Genomic DNA, 27,747 nt, shown 5'->3' with positions numbered 1-27,747 from the left:
GTGACAGAGCCTGAGTGTGAGGAGTGATACCTGTATGTGTGCCAACCTGTGCCAAAACGCGCTGCGAAAGTTATTTTTTAAAAATGTGCGGAGATGACATCTCTGCTTGCAGAGTCAGTCTGATCCATCCATTGTCAGTGTCACCCTTCAAAAGCATATGCTGCTAACTACCCTCCTCCCAGTGCGCCTGCGCTGACTCTCCTCCTTCCTCCCCCCTCCCTCCCTCCTTCCCCCTGTTGGTGTAGCTCCGCTTCGTTCTGTACCTGACAGCTCAGCGGAAGATGCACATAACCAAGCCCGGTGCTCCTCACCAGCAGAGATAAAGAGCCGGGTATCGAGAGTCCAGGCTGGATACAGATAGGCTGTAGTCCTCAGCATCTCGCTCCACACACACACACACACACACACACACACAGCGGCATGGAGCGCTCCTGATCCCGGCAGGACGCCCCGGAGAGCTCAGCCATTCTTCCGTCGTCACATCTCGGATCTGTTTTGGATTTTCGGAGGCCCGACCATGTCTGCGAGAGAGAAGAGGATTGTGACCAAAGACAGTGTCAGCCTGCTGCCCTGTTTCTATTTTGTAGAGGTGGGTCGATGCTGCATGCTTCTCATTCAGAGCCGCTCTGTATCCCCATCTAACACCAGCACAGCCAGGATGTAGTCTGATGTGTTAAACTACCACCAAAGACCCATCACTAAACAGCACCCCTTATGAAGATGGGCTTCCTGTGCGACCAGCTTGATATGTCTGATACGTTGAATAATATCAAAATTAAAACAATGTATCCACAACTGAAATGTGCACAGAGCGTCGAAGATATACCTCACAATTCCTCTGTTATCTGTGCAATGTATGACATAGACATAAGGTAAAGAAATGGCTGGATTACATTATCATAAAGAAATACATTGCTTTTTGTACTTGCTTTTGAATGCATCCATTATGTCCCAATAACCTGATATTAGCAGTTCCCACACTAATGTATTGGTTTGGTGACAACATACTGTATACATTCACATAGGATTAGGGTTATATAGAAATCTATGTATTTAACATGAACACAGCAAAAGAAGTTAGGGCTGCAAGATATGGTAAAATTTGTTGATTATTTCAACAGATATTCTGATACTATTCACGATTTGTGTGTGAATGATCATTATATTATATTATATAATATTAAAATTGTGACGTGAAATTGTTTGGAGTCTGCCAAGAGAACAAGATTTGTAGGCCAGGGCATCTCTTCAGAAGACAGTACTTCATTTTATAATGCTGTTGTTACACAGTTTACCTTTATCAAACAAACTGCAGCTTCTGTATATTGCACTTGGCCATATTGCAATTTCATTAATATTATGTTTAATTATGCGGCCATAATGGAAGTTTACATGGAAACACTCCTGTATTTCAGTGGACCTACTGTCACTGCTGAAATAAATGCATCCTGTAAAATAAATCTTTAAGTTGCAAATATTATTCTGATGAGTTGTGTGGACAAAAATAACTGACTTATTAAATTAGCTTATCTGGCTTTACAGTGTGGATGTAAATGTCTGGAAGAATTGAGCAATTCATTCTCAAATCATATTTTAGTTATGTTAATGGACATATATGATATTGATCACAGGCCCCTGAATCAAATGGAATGGAAATTATAATAATACTGTATGAAACTGATGATTTCCCCTAACATGCACATTCACATTTTTTATGTAATTCTGTTTATGTTTATATGAGGTTGCTTTTATTGCCTTTAATGGATAGTGACAGCTGTAGAAGGAGGCTGTAGAGGGAATGACATGCAGCAGAGGGCTACAGGTCAGAGTCGAACCCATAACCACAGGAGCAAGAACCTAGACTTGGTACATGGAGCTCCAACAGTAGGGGAGGCTGGGGATAGTTGCAACACTCACGCTGAAATATATGTGCATCTGTAACATCTGCACATTGAATCAAGGTATGTTCTACACATAACAAACAAAACACAGTAAGTGTTATTTGCTTAATATGACAAAATAAATAAAGATTTTAATGTAAATAATAATAAATTGTATTATTATATATTATTGCATAACAACGGAAAATCCTTCATCCAGTTCAAATCGATTGTTAAAAAGCACCAAGATCTAAACAGTCGATGGTAAAAATTTGGCTTCAAACTGGATAAAAAGTCAATGTATGACAGCGTTATATAATAATAATATTGAATAAAATGACAGATTTCTCTGAGTTTTAACATTGTTGGAATCATCTGGGATAATGTAAGAACACAACTCAACTACATATAGAACATAGAGTTGAAGTTTACAGACATAATGCAGAAATTTACATATTATTGCTTTAAATGGTATGGCCAATGTAAGATGTAATTTGAATAATATATAACAAATAAGTTTTGTTTGTCTAGTCCAAATGGTCTCTGAGTAACTGAAATAAATGCAAAAAGTGTTTCATCCGTCTCCAGCCTCCCCTATCTTTTAATATGAGGACAGTCAACCAGACTCCTCTGATGATCATTAAATTTTATTTTTAAGAATATTAAAGGTTCCTTGGAAAATAATTCAAACGGACTGATGATTTTAAACCTTTAAGTACAGATTGCACACAGCTTGTGGTGACTGTCACTCGTCCCCCTGCTATGCACTTTATGCACGCTCCAGTTCACCACTGGCCTGTGGCTCTCCAATAAAACTGGCATCATTACAGAGTTGCTGCTAATACTGTATGACGGATGCTGTTGGGATGACTGCATCATTCCCATGGATTTCTCTCGCAGCAGTGACTTGAATGGGGATTCCCTCAATTCGGTTTGTCTTTAAAGCTTTCATTTACTTCTCAATGTGGTTTAATGTACCTGAACAGGAAATGTCAGTGTTGAGATATCTGCAAATAGCTAAAGCTGCCTTTCACCAAAGGATTTCTTGCCTTCCTTTTTTACAAACGGCAGGAAGCGTTTAAACTAGGTCATTGCTGAAAGTTAATTCTCCTCAGTGAACTACAGCACTTGTGCATATACAGTAATTAGGTCTACTCAGGCTCATTCCCAGAGAGAGAGAGAGAGAGAGAGAGAGAGAGAGAGAGAGAGAGAGAGTGTGTGTGTGTGCGTGTGTGTGTGTGTGTGTGTGTGTGTGTGTGTGTGTCAGTGGCCGGTTTGCAGAAAGCTGAGGTGGTGGCCCGTTCAGCTCAATCCCATCCTGCTCTCCTGTCAGCCGTGACTGCCATGTCCCACAATAGATGTGGAGAGGAGATCAGAGCATGCCAATCATGATGTATCTCTCCTACCCGGAGAGATTTACCTCTGCAATCAGAACTCCTGGCTCGTTACCTGCCTTATGCATTCTTAATGCTGATAGCTTTAGAGTCTGAAAGAGGTATCTCACAAGAGACCTAAATGTAATCTGGCTGTGCCGTAATAAGTTAGCCCTGTTTGCTATGTACACAGCCTAATAAACACCAGTTGTTTATTTGTCTTTGAGAAGCAGAAGGACCTCTGAACCACAGTTTACATCTCAGATTTTGTTCAACAGTGCAAACAAGTTTTGTGTTGTGCTGATGCTGCATTCACATCATGTTGAATAGATGGTAGAGGCAGTAAAGATTTTGACAGCCCAGGAAGGTAGCAGATTGTGGATTTGGTCATGTGAAGGTTAAAACTACTTGTGCACTGAAAAAAAATCTGAATTTATGAGTCCAATGTAAAATAACGTGAATCTGTAACTCAATAATTATAAAATGACATGAAATGAAAACACAGATATGCAGCGTACGCCTGTATTTATTGGTAATGTCATTGTTTTTACATGTGTAAATATCTTTAATTAACATTGAAAAGCCAAAAGCCAAGATTTTATGTAAAATTAAAGCTAAAATCTGTATTTTAATTAAAGAAAATTGCTGTATTTTTATGAGTCAGTAATTTTCTTTTATTTTACAGTAGTTGTGAACCTCCTGCTGGAATATAGTAGTTTAGTAGTAGTAGTTTTTTTTTGCTTTTTTTTAATGCACTTTTTACAGTGTGCAATCAAATGATAGCTTTTGAGCCTGGAAGGGATCATGCATTTGGTCATGTTTGTGTGTCCGTGTGTATCCAGCACAATATGTTGTGTCTGTCTGCAGCTAATCTCACATACTACTGGACCCAGCAGTTTAAAAATGTTTGCGCACATTCATGACTTCACAAATTATGAAAAACTTATTTTATTGGCATTTTCAAATTTGGAACCGAGTTGCCCGAGTTCAAAGTGCGACTGCAAAAGAGTAGAATGACACTAATGTTTGTATTTCCCGTTAAAAGACCAGTGTGTAGAATTTCGTGGCATCTAATGGTGAAGTTGTAGATTGCAACATGTAAAAGGCCCTTACAGCCACTGTTTGTCCCTTCTGGGCTACTGTAGAAATATGGCGGTTCCGCATGGTGGACTCGTACAGGACTCGCTCCCTCTGTAGATAAATATATACGAGTGGTCGACCAATATAGGATTTTCAATGGCCGATGCCAATATTTAGAGAGCAGAGTTGCAGATAACAGATATATAATGCCGATATTAAAACACAGAAAAGCACTGCAGAATTTCTATTCTACAGGAAATTCAGACATATGGGAATCGTTGTGTTTTCTTTATCTTAGAATGAGCTGTTGCCTTCCATGGGGTTTGCCATGTTAAACCGCCATGTTTCTACAGTAGCCCAGAATGGACAAACCAAACACTGGCTCACTTTCTCAACACTTTCTCCTGAACCCTTCACTTCTCATTTCCAGGTTGTCAAATACAGACGGGAGGGGTGTTCAGTTCTGAATCTGAAACGTCACTAAATCCTTCACACTGGTGCTTTGGCAGAAACCTCGGATACAAATTGAAGGCATCTGTTTGAAAGAATTGGCTGTTAACTAGGCAGGGAGGGTCTAACCAAATGACACTATCGAGTTCCATTATGGGAATTTTAGGATCCAGCCTTTTTGAAGACTTAATATATCAGGATATATCGGCCTTTACTGCATCGACTTTGACCTCTGTTTTTTAATCGGTCTCTTGTGAGTTCCTCAGCTTCCTGCAGTTATCGAGCAGCATCTGGCTAGAAATCCTGTCACAAGAGGTGACAAATTAAAATCGAAGGGTGCCAGACACTAGCAAACCTGAAAGAAAACCCCAAAACTTCCTGTAAATATTTCTTCAGTCCCTCCTCCTCCATCTCCACCTAGCCAGAAATAGGAAGAAGAGCAAAGCAAACTGTAAGAAACTGTAATTTGATGACTGTAATCCCATTACTTGTGATCAATTATGAGCCGTTTTATTGGACTGAAATTCCATATGTGGCGTGCATTGAGGAGCAGCTGTAGATATGATCTGTGTGATCTCTCAAACAGGCTTGCTGCTCGCTTTTAGTTTGGACTGAGTGCAGTGAGGCTCCACTGTGAAGCCTGAGGCTGCTTTTCCTCCAAAGTGGAACAAATGGAAGCATGAGGAGGGCTGAACAACTGTTATCTAAAACTGGGGGAAAACAAAAGATTAAATCACGTGTATGATTGTAGGGAGGGATATGGCCATTAGCCCAGATGAAGGATAAAGAGTATGGTGTACCTGCAGAAAGGGTTAACGCTGGGTTTTATTAGGACGGTTTACTCACTGAGCTCTTGTGTTGGAGGTATTATAATGTCTGATACACAGTATGGTCTGTCTGTAAGATCAGGTGATCATGGTCCTGATGCAGAGCGAGCAACATGTCAGATTACTTATTGAACCTGGATGAACCTGACCTGCATGATGTACAGAGGTGATCAGGGCAGAACAGGTCAGAACAGGTCAGAGACATACTTCCTTGGAACAGTAATTTTACACATTGGACTAATATATTGAGTATCAGTGATTGACTGAGTCCATAGGCAGTTTTGAGTTAATTTCTTTATTTTATTTTACTAATTGTTTGGTCTTTCTGAAGGACCAGTAAGAGCTGCTGCTCAGCGACAGGCTGTCTTTCTATTCTGGCACTCAATTCTGATTTATTGCTCAGATCAGATTTTTTAATTTAAATTTTTTTAGGTAACAGTCACATGAATTCTGATATGGCTGTTCATACCTGTATCTGATTTAAACCACATATGAAAGTGGCCCGAATCCGAATTGAACAGATCAGATTCCATGTGATTTGTGCTGTTCACACTGTGAGTCACATATGAGCAAAATAATCTGATTGGGGTCACTTTGGCCTGCAGTCTGAATGTCCTAAATGTCTAATGTGATGTCAGCTAATGTCTCCTGCAGCATCCACACACAAAAACTACTACATGTGCAACATCAGCGACGACAGATCAGTTGAATTGTTGTGTTTTTATTACCGTAAAATGAGCCGTTTTACGGAGTTTACCATGTCGAACCACCATGTTTCTTCAGTAGCCCAGAATGGACAAACCAAACACTGGCTCTAGATAGGACCTTTTTTGTGCCTTTCGCAGCCACCATAATTTCCTCCTTCTTTGCTTGGGAGGGTAAAGCGAGGGAGTTGCAATCTACAACTACACTGCAAGATGCCACTTAATCCTACACACTGGTCCTTTCATTCTAGAATGGCTAAAATCCAAAGCTTTCTGCATCTTATCGTCCTTTGAAAACCCATATTGGATGACCCGAGGGCAGGCAGGCAAACAGAGGGAAAAAAGACATTGCCAGAGATCCTGTCAGCATGAAGTAGAAGTACTTTATTAAACTTAGTGTTTTCACTCCATTAGACAGTTTACACACACTATAGACATGCACATACAGGACCCATAGACATCCAAGAGATGTTTGAGTGATGGCGGTAAGTGAACTGGACTTGCGACCACCCTTTGGTTCCCAAGCTATGTCCCTACAAACTGAGCTACTGCCAGAAAGCACAGAGGCTGATAGTGAGAAAGAACAGTAAAATATGTGACACAGATAGAGTCTTTGCGTGCGACAGAAACTAAGGGAATGAAGGCGAGACAAAAAGAATGAAACACAGAGAGCTGGCTGGCAGTGAGTGTTAGCAGATGTAGGGCAATGGAGCATCTCCTCTGAGCTGAACTCTCCCAGAGGAGCCAAGGCTTTTCAGAGGAAGAGAGCGTAAGGAACACTGACGTTCTGTGATTTATCACTCTGCTATTCCTTCATTCTGACTGTACTGTTTGAGCCTTCAGTAGATTCACTTATCACTGTAAGTAAAATCAGTCCATTAGTTTATACGGCAATCAGTCAAACAGTTAGTAAAACCAGTCACTAACTAAAACAGTCAACTAACAGTACCAGCAGTCAGTCAGAAGCACCTTTATTTCAACAAATAAACAAGTTATGCAACATTTCTGCCTGAGGCTGTGTGTTTTTGTTGATTTGCATCAGACGTTCCAATCAAATAGTTACTTTTTTTTTGCAAGCAAGGATGAAACTCAACAATGAACTAACTTGGTTTATAGACGAGGCGGAATCTTGCAATTGCCATTACGAGCACTAGGAAGATCCAGATTTACATTAAGTTGGATTTCAAAAACAGAACCGTGGATAGTTGTTAAAGGATCAGTATTATATTTTTGAAAAAATCACTTTTTGCTGGAATCTGAGCTATGTAGATCAGGAGATCCGTTTTTGGTGAGTGTGACCTGTGAGCCAAGATAACAGTTATTTTTATCCACAAACGTGTTGTAAGGGAGAAGTGTTTTACAGCTCATGCAAAATCTTAAGCTTATAATGAAGAACAGCAACTGCTCCTCCTTTATGAACCTGCCCTTACAACTGTGGAAGTAATTTTATAGAGGGAAGCTGCTCATAGTGGCATGAACATTATCTGTTCACAGGACTAACATTTCTAATGAGAAACTATGCCTGTTATATCTATGTTAGCTTAAAATAGATGTTTTAAAAAAAGACGTCCCATTGTAACTCTTGTGCATCTGAAGCACAGCAGGCACATGGGACAGGCAGGGGTGAGTCATTTACTGCTCCAGGCACAAGTACTTCTGCACCCACAACAACTGATGAATCCAAAAGTAAGAGCCTGCAGAATTTCTAAATATTGATGCTTTTCTTAATACAACCATATTTTAAACTAGGATCAGTTTTAAATAATGCAGGATTAGAATGAAATGATTCTTCTAAATCACTTTTTTAGAAACAGTACAGGCAGCTATCCTTCTATTGTATGTAAAGCATCCCTGTGTATTGATAGTTCACTTCATAACAGTTACATTTTCTGCTGCAAGACTTGAATCGTCACCAGTCGGGCACCTTACTGAGAAAGCTCCTTGACTGACGGCACTATTGGCCCAGCACCCACCAAAAATAACTGCCAGCCAAAGCCCACTGGAACCTGCTTTCCATTTTTACACATCTATTATTCAAATAGCATTATTCTCTTTCCCCTTTTCTTGTCTCTGCGATCACATGGGAGCCAGTAGACGGATTATTGTCAAAAAACCTTTCAGACAAGTGTTGTATGGAAGAAGGCCGGACTCTTATCCACATTTAAACACTCAAAGAAGTAAGAACACAAAGCAGAAAATCAGATTCCAACTGCACTATGAAGTAACACAATGTCAAAACAAGTATACTAAATATTTTCCTTTCTGAAAGTCTTAAAGCTAAAATATAATGTTTGTCCTGGAGGTAGATGTTATTAAAATTGGTGTGTTTCTTCACTGGGGAGTATGAATGGGCTCAGCCAGTTTCATTGCAGTCAATCCGATTTTGATATAGATCTTGTGTGCAAAAAGTAATATTAGCTTGGTGGCAAATGGCCAGGTCATCTCACACTTTTTTGACCTAAATTATAGGTCCAAATATACATTTTACAAAAACTCTGTAATAGTTACAGTGTAACATTTAGGAGAATCAACTGGCAGAAATGGAATAAAATATTCATAGGTGTGTTTTCATTACTGTATCATCACCTGAAAATAAGAATTGTTTTTGTTACCTTAGAATGAGCTGTTTTTACCTACAGAGTCACCTACAGGGTCACCTTCCATAAAGTCTGTCAGATAGGGCCTTTCTACTAAACACTTTGCAGCCCGTTCTCATTCCCAGGTCGTCATATATAGACACCAGTAGTTTTCAGTTAGTTGAAATTTGAAACTTTACCACTAGATGCCACTAAATCTTTCTCAATTGACCTTTACAAGACAGAATTGTGGCTTTCCTTGACCTGGGTACAAAAGGGTAAAATCTGCCAAATCAAGGCAATGCTCCAAGTGTTCATTGGTGAAGCAGTCTGTAGGGTTAGTGCTGGACTGCAGGAACGTGAACATATATTTCTGAATTCTTTAATCAACTTTCCTTTTCTTTGCAAACTTTGAGAACATCTCACTGCTAGCTCATCAGTGATTGTTATTGGTGTATTGTAATGACATAATAGGTGATCAGCCATACTCTGGACAAACAAACACATGAGGTTACTGTCCCTTTATCACCTCTGATTGTATGAACAGGATTGTTCCATCAATGGGATAAAGTATATTTATCTCTCAAGATTTTAATTCATAGGTTTAACCCCCCAGAAACACAAACATGGTCCAGATTTGTATGTTTGTGTTGTCATTATCTATGGTTTTATTTTATGGGTATTTATTTCAATTGTTTTGGTAATCAGCATTGGTAGACTGTTGACTGATGTTTTTATGGATGAATACATTTGAACTTAAAGAGGTTAAGATCTTGGCCTGGACATACGAGGAATGATTATGAGCTTAGCCTTCACGATTAGCGCTTTGTTTTCCTCGTCCGTAGCAGAAAAAGATGGCAGCCCAATCAGAAGAAGTAGGATTGTTTTCTCATCTTATGAATCTAATTGAGTGGCCCCATGCTGGTCATTAAAAACAATGCATGTTTCAGGCACCTCTGCATTGGCTTTACTTTTCAGACCCAGAAGCTCAGTCCACTATTTATTAAGTCTATGGTAAAAAATACTGCAGGGATATTTTGGAAGTATTTTTGTAGTCCAGCCTGGAAGTTAACATCGCTCTGGTTTCTTGAACAAAAAGTCAAGGGTATATTTCCATTGGACATTTGATTGTTGCAGAAAAAAAGCTCTGTGGTGAACAAAGGTTTATGATACTTACAAATGAACTCCACTTTGATGATTATTTGAAGTATAAATGTGATCAACAGCAGTAAAAAGCTAAAAAACGACACTACACATGGCTTCAATATCCCCACCACTAAACTTCCAACATGTACTTAAATCATGTGTTTAAAATGTACAAGTTGTAAAGTTTAAGTTAGAATAATTTACAAGCACACAAATATAAACAAAACAAGGCTGTAAAGGCGGACTGAGCAGATTGTTTCTGTGTAGCCACTTGTTAGCAACAAGACAACATTTGTGAGTGGGGTATTTACTGATGTATTTTATGTAGTGGAACAAACCATGAACATTTCCTAAGCTTGTGTGAACCACTGACCTTATTTCAGGCATCTAATCAAAAACCTAATCAAAACTCACACTGACTTTGAGGCGAGGGATGGAGGGGCTAAGATGCTAACTCAGTTCTAGGTTTTAGGACTCATACCTGCAGCAGACCTTTAGCTAAACAGATGTCTTGTCATGGAGCAAATGGACTCTTGGGAAACTTTGACTTACTGTTGACTTTTTCCAGCAAAGACTTTTAGTGAGTCCCTGACCAAAGGTCAACAATGAATCAAATCAGGATGCCTCTTGCTTCAGGGACCATGAATATGCACACCATATCCACCACCATCTGGCCAGAAGCTATCGTTAAGCTATCGGTATCTTGCTCTGTACCAGAGTGTTGCACAGACAGACAGACCATCACACTGACTCACACTCTGTAGGCTCTGCCACTATTAGGACAGGAAACAGTCATCATGCAGAATTTATCCATACTTATTATGCCTTACACTCCATTTTCTGTAGGAAATCTTAACTCATAGTTTAATGTTGTTTAACAAGCACATGCACAAATCTTGATGTGGTTGTGAATGACTTGCTTTCTGTACACTGGTTAGTTTCACCATTTAAATGACTTATTTAAGTCACCAACAAATGAAAGGAGACACTGAGGCGTATCAAATACGATTAACTGCTATTGGCCCAAGCAAATCACGCTGCAGTTTCAAAATAATGGGATGTGACATAAAATATCCTGCAGAAATCTACTTTGAAGTACGGAGAGTACAGTATTTCTCCTAGAGCAGCTTCCTCTGCAGAGCATGAGCAGTGCGAGCGCCGATGCCACTGACCTATATTCCTCATTTCCACAAGCTGAGATGCTGCACAAGAGGTGAGGGAGGCTGACAGTGAGCCAAGAAAACAGACCTGAGAGAGGGGGAAGGGACAGTGTGGAGCTTAGTGGGGGGCTGCATGATCTGGTTTCAATATGGAACACACAAAGCAGGATGCTTCCTGCATGCATGTTGTTTCATTCTTCCATTCAAGATCCAATTTGTATCATATACGTTATGCATACATACATTTTATGAGCATCTTTATAGGAACAATACCAATACAATTCATAATTTAATCTAAAACTCCCCATGAAGTCAAAATTGAGGTTTAAAGGGACATTGTGCAGGAATTTCTCGCATCTAGTGGTGAAATTGTATTTTGCATTCAAACAATTAGTGCTCTCTAGTGCCTCGCGTTTTCAAATGCGTATTACAACTACGGTAGCCGTTATGTACCAAGAAGCCTACCTGTTGAGGAGAAAGCAGGCAACTTCAGCGTCCCTTTGAAAGTCTTTCTACTTCATTAGCTCTTTCCACCTGGGAAAAGCTACCCCGATGTTTACTCTCGCTTTTGGAATTCGCCGGTCATGTTGCCTTTTTAATTCCCTTTTTCGCTTTTTTGGTGACGAGGATTCCTTCTCCTGTGGCTCGGCATAAGTATGATCCTCCATTATGAACTAAAATGCAGTGCAGACTTTCAAATGTGCCGGGGCAGTGACAAGCACCTCTCACTGATCTCCTTCTCCGTTATAGCTGGTTTCAGTCACGTGACGCTGGCTCTGAACGAAAACGCATTGTGGATTAGCGAGACAGGTAGGCTAGTGCTTTATGTCCCTCTCGGCGATTATAGTTTTTCAAAATGGCGGAAGGACATGGAAGCCTCCATGGACTTGCCCGTCCAATGTATATACAGATAAGAAATTCTTCGCTTATGAGGATAAATCAGATCATTGGCAGAGGTAATTTTACACCAATGAGGACACATTTATGAATGAAGACATTGATTTTAGCTAATAAAATACTTAAAACACTACACAATGTCCCTTTAAGTGTTTTTATCACTGATGTCTTGTGCTGTATATTGCCTATATGCCAGTATCTGGGCCAAGAATGACAAAAAAATGTTTTAGGTTCTTAATGGCATTCTTGAGTTTTTTCTTGATTACTTATTACTTACTTGCTGGGGTGCGTATTCTAATGTTGTGTCCAATGAAATGCTTTCTTGTATCCTTGAGCAAGATACTGAACCCCAAATTGTCATCTGTGTGTGAATGTAAAAGAATGAGTTAGTTTCTGTTAAAGGCGTTATTGGTCCATTTACCATTTTAAGTAGCAAGCTGCAACCATGCAGCTAACCTAACTGACTCAGGACCAAGATCCAGGAGCTAGATAAAGCCTTCTGCGTTTTTCACAGCTACCGCGGCTTCTCTGGCACGCTAGGGTTAGCGGTATTGAATTGATTGCACTGCTACTTCACTGCTAGATGCAACTAAATCCTACACATTGGTCCTTTAAGACTTCTGTCATTACAAACCCCAATTTGTCTCTATTTATGGTGGGTAATAATATAAATATAAATTCTTGTACTTGGCCCCAAACACCTCAGAGACTCACTGTCTAAAGATATAGTTACTCTAGATGGCATTACCTTGGCCTCTAGCACCACTGTCAGGAATCTTGGAGTTATCTTTGATATGGACATGTCCTTTAATTCCCACATAAAGCAGACCTCTAGGACTGCCTTTTTTCACCTACGTAATATTACAAAAATTAGACGTATCCTGTCACAGACAGATGCAGAAAAACTAATCCATGCATTTGATACTTCAAGGCTGGATTACTACAACTCTTTATTATCAGGTTGCCCCAATAAGTCCATTAAAACGCTCCAATTAATTCAGAACGCTGCAGCACGAGTACTGACAGGAACTAGAAAAAGAGATCACATCTCTCCTGTACTAGCTTATCTGCACTGGCTCCCTGTAAAATTTAGAATAGAATTTAAAATCCTCCTCCTCAACTACAAAGCTCTTCATGGTCAGACCTGCTCTAGGCCTAGACTATTGGAGGATTCCCCATGATGCACTGAGCTCCTCTCTTCCTCTCTCTCTCTTTCTGCACACATTCATGTCCCATTAATGCATGTTACTAACTTCACTTCTTCCCCGGAGTTCTTGTGCTTTCTCGTATCGTAGATTCTCATGGATCCTGGTGGAGCCACCTGCCATGGTCCTCCCATTGCTAATGTCACTGATATTATTGAAATTATTATTATTACTATTGTTATTACTACAGATACTATTATTACTATAATCACTGCTCATTGTCCCCCATCATTGTTGTTTTCGTCGTTGTCATCATCTTCTTCATGTTCATCATCATCATCACCATCAGTCACTACTATTAGTGTAGTTGTTGCTACTGTTGTTGCTGTGCACTCTTTTCTGTCCCTGTCCTTCTGTCGTTACCTCTGTTCTCTCTCTCTTTCTGTCTCTCTCTGTCCCCCTCTGTCTCTCTCTTTCTCTCTTTCTCTCTCTCTCTTTCTCTCTCTCACCCCAACTGGTCAAGGCAGACGACCACCCACTTAGAGCCGGGGTCTGTCCTAGGTTTCTGCCTCTTAAAAGGAAGTTTTTCCTTGCCGCCGTTGCCAAGTGCTTGCTCATGGTGGGAAATGTTGGGTCTCTGTAATAAATGTCATAAGGAGTTCGATCTAGACCCTCTCTAGAGGCGTTTGTGTAACGCCAATTCATAACAGAAGTTATCTCAGGACACTTTTCAAATGGAGCAGGTCTAGACCGAACTCCTTATAACATTTACAGAGACCTAACAGTACCACCATGAGCAAGCACTCATGGGGGCAAGGAAAAACTAGAGTAATTAATTATTTTTTTATTTTTTGTCTTTTAATATATATATATATATATACACACACACACTCACACATTTACAGTTTTATCTATCTATTTTATTTTAATTTTAATATATATATATTTTTAACACACACATGCTTACAATTTTATTTATTTATTTTATTTTAATATATTATTTTAATTTTCTAACACATACACACACACGCTTACTATTTTATTTATTTATTTTAATTTTTAATATATTATTTTCATTTTCTAACTTTCTTTCATTTTTTAAAAATTATTATTATTATTTTACTTTTTATTAACACAGACAAATAAAATGACTTTTACTGTTTTATTTACTTATTTAATGAAATGTATGAAATTGTTCTTATGTTATGTTATGTTCTTATTTGTAGCTTTGGCAATATTGTTTTACATTCATGCCAATAAAGCTGATTTGAATTTCAGAGACAGAGACACAGAGACAGACAGACAGACAGACAGACAGACAGACAGTTGCACAGCAACAACAGTAGCAACAACTACACTAATAGTAGTGACTGATGATGATGAACATGACAACAGCAACGATGGGGGACAATGAGCAGTGACAACAGCAACAACAGTAACCATAGCAATAATAGTAATAAAGGAGCTCAGTGCACCATGTGAAAATTCAAAATAACTGGTTCAAAACTACATGAAACTCTCTCTTTGTAATAAGTGATAGAAACCCAGGACGGAAAACTTGTATGTTTCTGTGGCAGAAATGTACAACAGACAAAAGAAAGGAAACCTGCAAACGGGGGTTCCACTGTGTGGTTGTGTGTATATGGGTGGCTAAGCTCCCAGTAGGAGTGTGTTGACTTTAAGAGATCTCCCTTGTCTTGGGCTCCAAGTGAGGCCCTCCTCCATTGCGCTGCTCTACTTAGCATTAGCTAAGCGAAGAGCACGCCTGCCACTGTGCACCATTGAATCGGGGTATTAAGCTGCATGATAAAGCCTGTGATGCTGCGGGCCACGTTCAACTCCCACTGATGCAGCTACCGCCTTTAATTACACAACAGCTTTCTGCCTATACATGCATCTTACCTCTCTGTGGTTCTCTTTAATGGACATGCAGAGCTGGGGAGCTGTTAGAAAACATTGGGGAAGAGATTTCGAGAGAGTGTGTTGGTTTGTGTGTTTGAGTTTTCATTTCTTTCTTTTTAATGCGCAATGAGAAATATCTCAGAGCAATTTGAGGTGCTCACTTTTTCCCCAAGAGATATGCAGTGTTATTACCAGGCTTTTATTGACTTGTAGGTCTCGTTCGGCTCAGTCGTGCTATTTCACTCATCATATACTTAATGTAGGTTTTTCATAGGACGCTATAAAACCACAGTCTTGTTTCTGCAATATATAAATATGTGAGACTGGGAATGTCAATACAATTCAGAAACAGTAAGAATACTTGCAGGCAAAAAGAGAACAAGTAATTCATGCTTTAGAATAACATCAATTGACCCTTCTGCCCCTTTTTGTTCTGTGCTCTAAAAACAGTTGAGCAAGCTTCTGTCAGAACCTAAGTCAACACATATATAAATCAGTCCACAGGCAATCAGAAACATCAAACAAGGTCTTGTTTTACAAGGTTACAACCTGTTCACACATTGGTAATACAAAGTGATTAATAAATACAAACATATGGCACCTTTAAACAAAAGCAATCTACATGCACCAGTTCAAACATAGCATTCTAAGACGGAAGTTATAAACATACTTCTGCATTTAAATTGATGACTCATGTCTTGCATATTTCACTGTTTACATTTTTAACCACAAATGTATTTTACTTGCAGTAAAAAAAAATATTGTAGTGATAGATTTGCTCTCAAACCTATTCTGTTAGATTGCATAATTAGACAAAAAAGTAACTCCATACTGCACATATGCAGAGGGCTGCATAACACAGAATCAAACCAGCAAGAGAAAAATCTCTGTGTGTATGTACTGGGTAGTAGAGTACTGAAGCACTTTGATTTGCTCAACAGAGAGATCAACGGCAGCTTTATCACTCAAACTTTGTTTCACAGTTGGGATTGAACCACTGTGTTATGATTGGTCTTTTATGATTTTTAGACCTTCAAGCTGGCTATAATAAACGTGAACTAGCTGTTTCTCATTTTGCTTGTTGTGATGAGGAGAATTTATACGGTAGTTTAGAGCGGAGCACAGTGGGAGTACTTCATGTTCGGAAAAGCAATTCATTCCACATGCCATCTTCCATCACCCTCAGTACCGTCCTCACTACCCTCAGGTCGTGAAAACTATTTTCCATGCCTTTGTTGTCATTATCTAATCAAATTAGCATGGTCATTGAACCATAGGCTTATGGGGACACTTGCACCATTCACTGTCTGTTTATCTATATATTTATTCATTGGCAATCTGTTAAAGCCCATCCTGCCTCAGCTCTTTATGACTTTGAACTCCCATTAATCGTTTTCTTTTCTTTCTTCCTTCTCCTGTCGATAGCTGCCCATCCTGGTGTCGTCTGTGGTCAGTCTGTACTTCCTGGAGTGGACAGATGTGTTCAAGCCGGTGAAGTCTGGCTTCAACTGCCATGACCGAAGCCTGAGCCTGCCCTACATCGACTCAAACCATGAGGTCATCCCCCTACTGATGCTGCTCAGCCTGGCCTTTGCGGGACCTGCTATCACGGTAAGGATTGGAAACAGACAGTGGAGAAAAGAAAACTATGAGACAGAAAACTTTGACTTTAGTTTCGGAAGGATTTCACACAATGAAATACACCCATGGCATTAGCATGGGAAGGAGAGGGGGCTTTGCGCATTGCCTGCCCCATTGCCCATTTTTACCATTTTCTTAACATAATCTCTTATATAACTAATTACAGCCCTGTTATATAACTATTCTACCTTGAAATAACAGCTTAAAAGTATTTTGTTTGCTACACTGAGTTGTAATAGGGTGAATGGTGCTTCTGGTATTCACACTCATATGCCTGTTCTTGCACTGTGTAACTTTTGGTTTCATTTCAGAACAAATGCTTTACAGCAGTAGTCACACACACACCAACTAACTCAGTGATTTTGGTGAAAGTGGATCTTATTTTATATTTTATTATTTATTTATATCATCATAATTATAGATTATTGCATCCTAATGTAGATGTATGACTGACGATCAGGCAGTCTCTCCAAGGAAACTACGATCGCAACAATTAACACAAATTCAACCAATCCCAATGAATTCTGCACAACCTTGCAATTTTGTCCAATCATCGCAACTTTGACTGCTTTGATTAGATTCCTACAAGTTTCACCAATAATGTGTCCTCCGTGCAAAACTATGAGCCATACGTCAACAAATTAGGTTAGGCTTGGCTAGGCTAATGTTAGGCAAATTTACCACTGAAAATACTACAATAATGGTTAATAGACATACCAGGATGCATTCCATAACAGTAGCAATATTTTCTTCTAGTTTCTATTTGTATCTTATTCTCCACACCTGGTGGCCTAATTTTCATGATAATAATCACATGTGTACATGGAGACTCACCTGGAGTACAGTAATTCCCAGTGAAGCAGACTTTGGCATCAAACACACTGATGCTTACACACAAACATGCTCCTACACACAACGCCTTTGGCATGGACTTCTTCTAATATACCCACAGAACACGACAACAAATGTCCTCACACTGCAGATACAGAAGGTCTGGGCAGAGGGTTAGAAGGACAGGCCCCTCCAGGCCAGGATATCTTGCTGACTGTTGATCTATATTATCAGCTATGGTCCTGTCCACCTTAGGCCAGACAGGCTTTCTTTTTGGAATGCACAGCCAGGCACAACATTGCCAATAGCCAATTGTTTTCATTCAATTTACAGACCCTTGTAACTCTGAAACCACCCAATGAATGCAACAACTTGCTTTTAGAATCATTCTGCTATACAAAGCAGATAGCAACACCTGCAAAAACTTGAGCATAGAAATGTAAAAAAAGGACACACACAGCCCTAACAAAACAAGTAGAGTACTGAAAAAAAAAAGTAAATTAAATACAGGACTCAAGTAGGTGTGTTTTGTTGATGCCCACCAATGACATCTGGACAAATAAAACCAACCGATGCATGGAGCACCCGTAGCGCGGAGATCATCATATCATTCTGCCTTGTACTACTTTACAAGAAATATTTAAGAAATGAAGAAACGGCTCGCGGACGGGAGCTGGCTCCCATCATTCACTTAAAAGAGCAGGCTCATTCTCGACTGACACATCACTAGTCTTCACCACCATTGCCCTCACAGCAGTTGGCTTCTCCCAGTTAGGATTCCTTTAGTGTTCATCGTTCACAAGGTTTCTACCCAATCCACAGAGGTCTCCTCCTCTCCAAAACAAACGGACAACCGCTAAGACTGAATAAAGCAGTTCCACTTTAAAAATTAAAGCTGCAAGCAGCGGGATCTCGCACCTGGCGCGTGTTGGGGCATGCTGCGACCGCGTCACATGCCGTCGGGGTGTGCTGCGGCCATGTCATGTGCCGTCGTAACAAGCGCGGACCACGCCACGCAGCACTTACTTCCTGTTGCCACTAGGTGGCGCTATCACTATGTGTTCAGGGCGGGACTCTTATCAGACATGTGAGGTTTCGTTGCAGTCGGATCATGTATGCAGAAGTTATGATGAATCCCTCTTTTTATGGCGAAGGATCGAAATTGGATGCCACGGGACGCCACGCCACGGGCAGGAGGTTTGACAAAAAAAACTGAAGAGCACAACTTTTAATGGTCAATGTGTTTAGATGGCTGTGTCCAAATCTGAAGTCGGTCCAATAAATTCCCTAGGAGGAGTTCGTTCAAATACAACGTGTGCAAATGGCCACAAAATCCAAAATGGCCGACTTCCAAAAGTGTGAATTTTTTTTATTTTTGCCGCGCCGCCATGGCATCATGGTTCCATGCAAATTCTTAAGATTCATAATATGTGATCCTCATCCTCCTAAGGAACTTCTCACATAATTTCAGCTGGATCTGGTCAATATGCTTGAAGATATAAATAAAAGTACAAAAAATACATTTCCTTTCACCACTAGGTAGCGCTCTCACTATTACTGAATATTATCACATAGAAGTGTTCAAGGCGGTACTCTTATCAGGCAAGTGAAGTTTGGAGCCGATTGGACTATGTACACTCAAGTTATAGCAACTTTGTGTGTTCTGGCAGTACATCAAAGTTTGACGCCACGCCACGGACACGCCCTTTAATAAGAACTCACCACAATCAAGAAATATCATCAATAACATGTTTTGCATTTCCTGACTAGATTTTAACTTGATCTGATCATCCTACTAGGAGTAGAACATGGAAGTATAAAAAAATGTCATTTTCTTTCACCACTAGGTGGCGCTCTCACTTTTACTGAATATTATCACATAGGCATGTTCGGTACGGGACTCTTATCAGACAAGTGAAGTTTGGAGCCGATTGGACAATGTACACTTTCAATAATGTACAAATTCGTGTTTTGTGGCGATACATCAAAATTTCCCGCCACGCCACAGACACGCCCCCTCACTGCAGTCATCAAATATAATCAACAATGTGTTTTGCATTTTATAAGTACATTTCTGGATGTGATCATCCAGCTAGGAATAGAACATGAAAGTATAAAACGTGTTACTTCCTGTTGCCACTAGGTGGCGCTCTGACTATTATTGAATATTATCACATAGACGTGTTCAGGGCGGGACTCTTATCGAACATGTTTCGTTGAAGTCGGATCATGTACGCAGAAGTTATGATTAATCCCTCTTTCATGGCGAAGGTTTGAAATTGCACCACACGGGACGCCACGCCACGGGCACAATGTTTGACGGAATAACGTGAATAGCACAGATTTTAATAGTGAATGTGTTTAGATGGCTGTGTCCAAATCTGAAGTCGGTCCGATAAATGCCCTAGGAGGAGTTCGTTCAAATACAACGTGTGTAAATCTGCAAAAATGGCCACAAAATCCAAAATGTCCGACTTCCTGTGGGTTTTGAGGTATGGGTCCTTGAGACTTTTCTGCTTCTTTTATCATGATACACATGCGTACCAATTTTCGTACATGTGGGCCTTACGTGTCTTGGGGGCTGATTCTGGGGGGCGTGGCTTAGCCGTTTGGCAGCGCCCGTGCACAGGGACAATGTCATATCGGTATTTTAGCTACGTTTGAGGTTACACTTGGGTTACAATAGGGAAAATAAAATAAAAAAAATAAATAAATAATTCCTTAAGGAACAATAGGGTCTTGCACTTGTCAGTGCTCGATCCCTAATGACTGTTTCTCCCACACTGTCGGGCAGACAAAGGACGGCTGTGAGCCGAGCTGCTGCTAACGTTAACTCAGCTTGTTTCTCTGATAACTTAAGATCCAGACGTCCGATGTCACGATGATAAAATCCTTCATCCGGTTCAAATCTAGTTAAAAAGTACCAAGATCTAAACAGTGGATGGTAAAAATGTTTAATCTGGACTACAGCAGCTCCTCAACAACGTATCATTTTCTTATTCAAACCCGGGGCATGTTCACAGTAAGCTGCTTTTTGTAGGGAAATCACTAGCTCAACAACATTTTGTGCTGACAAAAATTTGAAATACTTTGTCTCCCTGATGACTGTTTCTGACAGTTAGGAGAAGCAACACAGCAGAGCCAGTATTATACTTTTTTCTATTTCTTCTTAGTGGCCATTTTGTAACTCCCATCTCAGAATCAGAATCAGATCAGAATCAGATATACTTTAATAATCCCGTGGAGAAATTACTTGAAATCTCTCTGGTTTTTGTTGACTTTAAAGGGGTAAAAAGATTCTCTACTTGTAGTGGTATCCTGCCATGTCCCAAATAATAGAAGTAAAGATCTCCGCAATTTAAATGCATTCATGCAAAACTTTAATATCACACCACTGCCTTAACTTTGATTTAGATTTTTCACCTAAAACAAGCAGAGGATGTTGGGTAGTTTTGTTGTTTTTTGTTTTCCAGCCCTGGTTAGTGTCTGCATAGCCGCCCCCCGACACATGTATAATTAAAATTATAAAAACAGGGTTTTGCGTGCACAGTTAGAAAATAAGAGAGTAGGTTTCGACCCTTGTTGTGAACAACATAGATTATATGAAATGATGAAATGAAACTGCTGTTCGCATTTTTTGTAGGGTCCCTCCTATAAAATGACAATACCAGCAGTTTCCCCAAGCCAGTTACCCCTGGTATACACCCATATGGCCCCCTTTCCACAAAATAATTAAACAAATCAGCTCTGGTTCTTGAACCGGTTCCATTCAAGATTCTTGCAACCTTGGTGCTATCTAGTGAACCAGCCTGCTTTCCACCAGTTTTGAGCGGAAACATTAAAATCAAGGATGCATTATCATCAGAGGGCGTTGCACAATGCACCACGTGTAACATATGACACGCCCACTTTGGATCTCAAAGAAAATCTGCTATTATTTGGTTCCAGCTGGGAACCAACTTTTCAGGCTCCGAACCGATTTATTTTTGGTCGAAATGCTCCGTCAATGGCCTGAAAGACAGAACCCAGAAATAGTTCCTTCTTGGGACATTGTAATTACATGGTGATTGACATGTGGAAGTCAGTGGAACCTCCCAGCTTGATATTTAGAGTATTTTAAAACATCAACACTGAGCTCTCTACCTCCAAAATCACATTCTCTCCTCACCAGTGCTCTTGCCTTACATGCTCCAAAATGCTTTGAACATTAACAAAAAGGCAGAAAGAAAAAAGAAAAAACAATTCCAGCTCTCTGCTTCAGGGGTGTCAAACCCATTACCAGCGAACGCCAGCAAGTCATTATTGGCAGAAGAGACACAAAGAGCTAAAAACCACAGTGTCTTCCCAGAAGCTCACTATCTGAAGCCTATATATGTGCAGCAGAGCTGTCTCACCAGCATGACTATCACACAGCTCCCTCTGATATCAGCCAAACAGGGTTTTTTATGTTTATGTTTTACCCTGACACATTAGATTCACTAGATTCAGACCCCTTATATCAGCTGATTACACATTCTTCATTTCCCTGCAATGTATGGAGCAGAAGAACCTGAGGCTCTCCTATACTCGCGTCATGATGTCTCTTGCAGGCTGAGAGCAAGAGTTTTGACTGTCATTCTATGTAAGACCGACTGCACCCTCAAGGCTTATGGGAAAATGAGTTTCACTTAAGTTGAAGTTCTTATAATTCAGTTCATGTTTGTCTGGTGAAATCATAAAACGCAGCTGGTGCTGGGGAAGATATTATGTGACCTGGCAGAAGTTTTGGGATGAAGGATGTGGTTGGTAGAGCTGCTGCTGTGATTTTTGGTTTGAAGGTGTTAAAGCAAAACAGACCACAGTTACTTGCTGCATGTCTCCCTCTACTGTCTCCCTCCCCTGGTTCTGCAGGGACTTTCACTGAGACTGAGAGGTCAGAATTAGAGAATGCAATTCAGATGTATTTGTCAAAGACAGTTAGCAAGATGAGATGTTGCAGTAAATGTGGCCAAATTGTTTAATAAAATCTTTTTCTCCAGATATAAGATGTGACATTGTCATGATTTGAATAGTTGTTTTCAGTGAAAATGAAAATTATGATGCATAAGTGATCATTTCATTGTGAATCATATCGCAATATCTGTCAAAATGATCACAATATTATTTTTTTTACCATATCATACAGTGGTTTGGCCTTGACACATAAACTTTACAGGTTAGCCATGAAATGGACTTCCCACTCAGTCACACACTAATTCACACGAAGATGGCAGAGGCTGTTATGCAAGGTGCCAACCTGGTCATCGGGAGCAATACAGAGCTATCCAAAGCACTCACGATGACAATAAGCTCAGCCACACGCTCACACACACGTTCTCCTGAAAAAGTTGAATTGTATTTTACCTCTAACTCAGACACTTCGAAAGTGGAGTTTAATCGTAGGCCTACCAATAAATTATATGGCTGTTTGTGGGAAAGTGCTGTCCTGTATTGTCAAGAAATAGTGGGAACCCTATTATTCTTATTTTTGTATAATTAACCTTGATCTATGTCTCAACCTATGCTGTGTTGGGCCCTTGATTTTGAGGGAATTTGGCCTTGAAAAGTTCATGAATTATTTTGTTTTTTGGTTTAATGCCAGTCCAGAAAGTCCAGTGTGTTCATTCCATGTATTATTACTCTCTCTGTCCATCACTCATGCTGATCCTTTTTCTTCTCTCCATACATTGTTGGCCTCCCTCATCTATTCAACACTACATACATTTATACAAGCAGTTTCTTCATCCTCCCTTTTCTGCAGGGATTTGTGAAGCTAGGTAGTTGCTCTGCAGATAGCCACGTATCCCACTGCATCACCACGTGTCATTTATAAATTGTGTATTTGTGTGTAACAGTGTAACACACAGGAAGGAGGTATCTTGGCCTGTAGTCTTGGCTTTCTTTTCCCTCGGGATAAATAAAGTATCCATCCATCCATCCATCCATCCATCCATCCATCCATCCATCCATCCATCCATCCATCCATCCATCCATCCATCCATCCATCCATCCATCCATCCATCCATCCATCCATCCATCCATCCATCCATCCATCCATCCATCTTAAACCTGGAGTTTGGAGGGCCATAGACAGACTGGGATGTGACAGACTGCCCACATCAAAGCATGCTGTAACAACATAAGGGCTTGCTTTACACAATGAATTGTGTAATGTTATAAAAGAACATTAAAGTTGCAGTAGGGGAGTTTTATAAAAATATTTTTTGTCATATCTTTCACTATATCCTGACGGTAGTACATAAGATAATATGTGGAAAAATCAGGTTCCTCTGGCCGAGAAAGATTGCTGATTGTTGAGTCACATTCCCAGGGTGTCAAATACAAATGCTTTGGGACCCTGAGATTGAGACTCAACTATCAACTATCTTGATAGTTGATAGTTGATAACGCAAAGCATATTTATATCTTTCTCAGCCTTGATTGGTTGTTTCTGTCCAGGCCTGGTGGATTCTTGCAAATGTCATTAGGAGAACTAGGAGGAGCCAGACTAACCAGATTTTTTCACAGATTATCTGTCTCATATTCTTCTGTCAGGACATAGTGAAAGTTTCATCAAATATGACAAAAGTTTTAAATTGCATAGAGAAACATCAGTTCAGCGACAAGAATAGGATGACAGGTGTGTTGTTGTGTTAACAGATAATGATTGGAGAGGCCATCCTGTTCTGCTGTTTGTCTCGGAGAAGGAGTGGCATCGGGGCCGAGGCTAACATAAACGCAGCTGGCTGCAACTTCAACTCCTTTATACGCAGAGCTGTCCGCTTCGTTGGTACACTGATCCTTTTTTCTTTCTATACACTGGCCTGAAAGTATGGTAACTGATTGATTTTTTCCAGAAACATTTTAGACAGCTTCTCCACTAAAAGACCACTTTAGACAAAATGTATTTTTATAAATGTGTATGCACACAAAATCTAAAACATATATTTCCTCTTCCTTGTAGTGCAATTTATCCATCTAGATTGTATGGCTATGAGTTGCTGAGTTTTGGAGATATGCCTTCTCTCCAATATAATGGAACCAGATGGCACTCTGCTTGTGGTGCTCAAAGCGCCAAAAATTTGAAAAAGCTATTTCTCTTTCCAGATATTATGACCTGGTTACTAGAGACAATCAACAGAGCAAGATACTGAACCCCAAATTGCTCCCGATACTGTGCATTGGTGTGTGAATTTAACTGTTTGATAGGCTTTGCAGAGTACAGTCTATTTGCCATTTACCTTGTTGTGAGGAATTTTCTTATAGGAACCATTTTCTTTCTACCTGTCACCAGAAGAAAGCCTATATCTCTACTCATCGACGAGAGCAAACTGTGTAAAACCATGTATTTATAGCAATGCCGTGATGTGATCCTCTCTGGCCCAAAAAGACTATTTCCCATAAGGTTACATTGTGAAAGAAGCAGATGTAAAACTGTAAATACATTTTTTCAACAACCCACGAAATTACAGAATCAATTAAATCATTTGTCCCTGTTCAAGTTAACGGAGGGGGATAAACCGGAAGTTAGATGGTCTGCACAATATGCATTCATCCAGGTAATTTCTTTGACTTCGTGCACCACTGAGCATCTTTCATAAGAATAAACAGAGTGCCGCCTCCAACGCTGTATCCAGTTCTCTCAATACATCCATTGACAAGAGGCTCGTGCTCATGACAGCGCAGGATGTAAACATTATTGGTGTCCTCCTCGGCATTGCTGTAATGTTAGCTAGCTCACCTAGCACCACTGAGATGGCTACGGTTGGTGGGTGGTAGAAAGAAATGGTTCCACCATGAAACCGCTCACGACAAGGTCTGTGGTTTATCTTGAGTAACCAGTTCATGATTTCTGGAAAGAGACACTGCTGTTGAGTTTTTCAAATGTATTTATTTGCCGCTTTGAGCACCACAAGTTGTGTCATCCGGTTGCATTATTCTGGAGAGAAGGCAGACGTTTTTATATATGTCCAAAATTCAGCAAAGCTATCCAGATGGATAAATAACACTTTAGTAAAAAAAGGAAGTAATTACATTGCCTGCATATGTTCACCCTGTACAGTACACACAACAATATAGTGTGTATGCACCTGCCTGCAGCGCACATTCAGCTTGTTTCCCAACGTTTACATCACATCCTCCTCTGTCCTCAGGCGTTCATGCATTCGGCCTTTGTGCCACGGCACTCATCACCGACATCCTCCAACTGATGACAGGATACCCAACGCCATACTTTCTCACTGTGTGTAAACCCAACTACACCACCCTCAACGTCAGCTGTGAGAAGAACCCCTTCGTCATGGAGGATATCTGCTCAGGGGCTGACCCCGCAGCCATCAACCAGGGCAGGTGAGAAAGCATTTGAGAAAATATTTTATATTGAGAAAGATAGCAACTCCCACTGAAAGGTGCAAAGGTTCAAAGTTTGTATTTAATTAGACCAGAGACATGACTGTACTGATGGAATTAGTGCTATGAAATCATATGAAATATTTGAGAAGCAATTCCAGCCTCCTCAGTGTTTCAATTATACAAAGAGCACACGAGCCACAAAACAGCAGTTTCATTTTATAATTTAGCTAATTCACTAACATTAAGTTTATACATTGGACTATACAGTATATTTGAGGCAAATTCACTGACTACAACATTCACATCCTCCTTTTTACATATTTTTAAGACATTAAGATACAATACAATATGGTACAATGTGATTCAATATGATACGATACAGTATGATATAATATGATATTTACGCATAGCTGTAAAAACAAAATGCATCCAACATCATGATGATAAGACCTATATCACATTATATCCTCTGGATTCAGATCTCAGTTAGCGGCACACTGATTGGTTTAACAACAGGACAGACTGATGTTTAAAATAATTCTTCGGGCTGTTGCAGCCTATAGTTATGTGGCTCTCAAGATGTGAAATTTGCACTCATTCAAATTGTGATTTCAATGTAAAAACAATCAATAATTCAGTCCTACCATGATGCACCACCAACCTTTAACAGAACTCTTTATAATTTAGTCCTTCAAATAAAACTTTCTGTTTTTAAAGTAGAGAGCACAACCTGCAGACAATCAAACTCCATGCACTCTGATTAAGTGATCTACGGCTCATTGACCAAAAAAATCCAACATTTAAAAAAAAAAATAGTTTCACTTTGTACGTAGTTGTTGTGTGCCTTATAATACCATATGATCAGTTAGCAGGTTTCACCTAATTACCATGCTTTGCCTTGATGTCTGTGGAAGGATTTTGCTGATTGTGGCTTTTGTTTGTTTGTTGCTAGAATCCATTTTCACACAATTATGAATTAGCCAGAGCAGAATTTGGTCACAGACAGAGGGGGATAGCCTTTTGATATTCTTTTTAATGAGACAAACGCTGGCAGGTTTTTGTGATTATGCATGTATTTAGGAGAAACCCAGATTGTTAGATATGCTTCCTTCCTTCCTTCCTTCCTTCCTTCCTTCCAAAAGCAGATTCTCAGCCCCCATGTCATCCATTAAAATCATGTAATGTACCAACATGGACGATATTATCCTGCTTATATTTAATATTATTTTTGATAAAATAAAAACTATGATATATTTTGATCTCTCTTTTCTGTTTTTAACATTATGATATTCCCTGAGGCGTCCAAATGTCTCTTGTTTGTGTTGCCATGCAACATCTTGCTAAAGAGAAAGGGCTTCAAAAGGCTGAGCCATGAGTTTTGAAATTGGGAGACATTTACTGATTGGCCTTTTTTTTTGGATAATTGTGCTGTTGCTATACATTATCATTTGAACTTGATATTTATTTTATAAATATATATATTTTTTTATTTTATATATTTTGGGGAAAATCCATACATACCAATGGACAGAACTTTTTTTGGATGTCTAGATCTATGATTGCCATCATTTGACTGTAAATGCACAAAACTATTTAATTGGATGTCTATACGCTAATCTAAAGTGGACTGCAGCAGAGCCACACACCCCTTTTTAGTAAGCATGGGGATGGCCATTGGGGCAGCTTTGGCTCTGATTTAACCAGGCACCTTAATAAAGACTGGTTTCAGTGAGATTTAATATGAGTTCATATGTGTGTAGCAGTA

The 27,747-nt window shown here is 39.8% G+C and overlaps 1 protein-coding gene across 2 annotated transcripts in view; it reads left to right on the top strand.

Moving 5' to 3' along the window:
- Window positions 1-229: 229 nt before the first annotated feature.
- LOC127369151 (phospholipid phosphatase-related protein type 4) overlaps window positions 230-27,747 on the top strand; it is a 37,595-nt gene continuing 10,077 nt past the window's right edge. Inside the window, exons 1-4 of one of the 2 annotated variants that reach the window (XM_051410228.1) lie at window positions 230-589; window positions 16,566-16,751; window positions 24,291-24,420; window positions 25,784-25,979. In XM_051410228.1, coding sequence (XP_051266188.1) covers window positions 518-589; window positions 16,566-16,751; window positions 24,291-24,420; window positions 25,784-25,979 — 584 coding nt within the window. In that variant the 5' untranslated portion in view covers window positions 230-517. Of the gene's footprint in view, window positions 590-16,565; window positions 16,752-24,290; window positions 24,421-25,783; window positions 25,980-27,747 lie in introns of those variants that run through there. The other variant, XM_051410229.1, reaches the window with a different exon arrangement.

This window comes from Dicentrarchus labrax, unplaced genomic scaffold (assembly GCF_905237075.1).
Source record: "Dicentrarchus labrax unplaced genomic scaffold, dlabrax2021, whole genome shotgun sequence".
Lineage (NCBI taxonomy): Eukaryota > Metazoa > Chordata > Actinopteri > Moronidae > Dicentrarchus > Dicentrarchus labrax.
The sequence above is the reverse complement of the archived record's forward strand: the minus strand, read 5'-3'. Positions and strand labels throughout refer to the sequence as shown.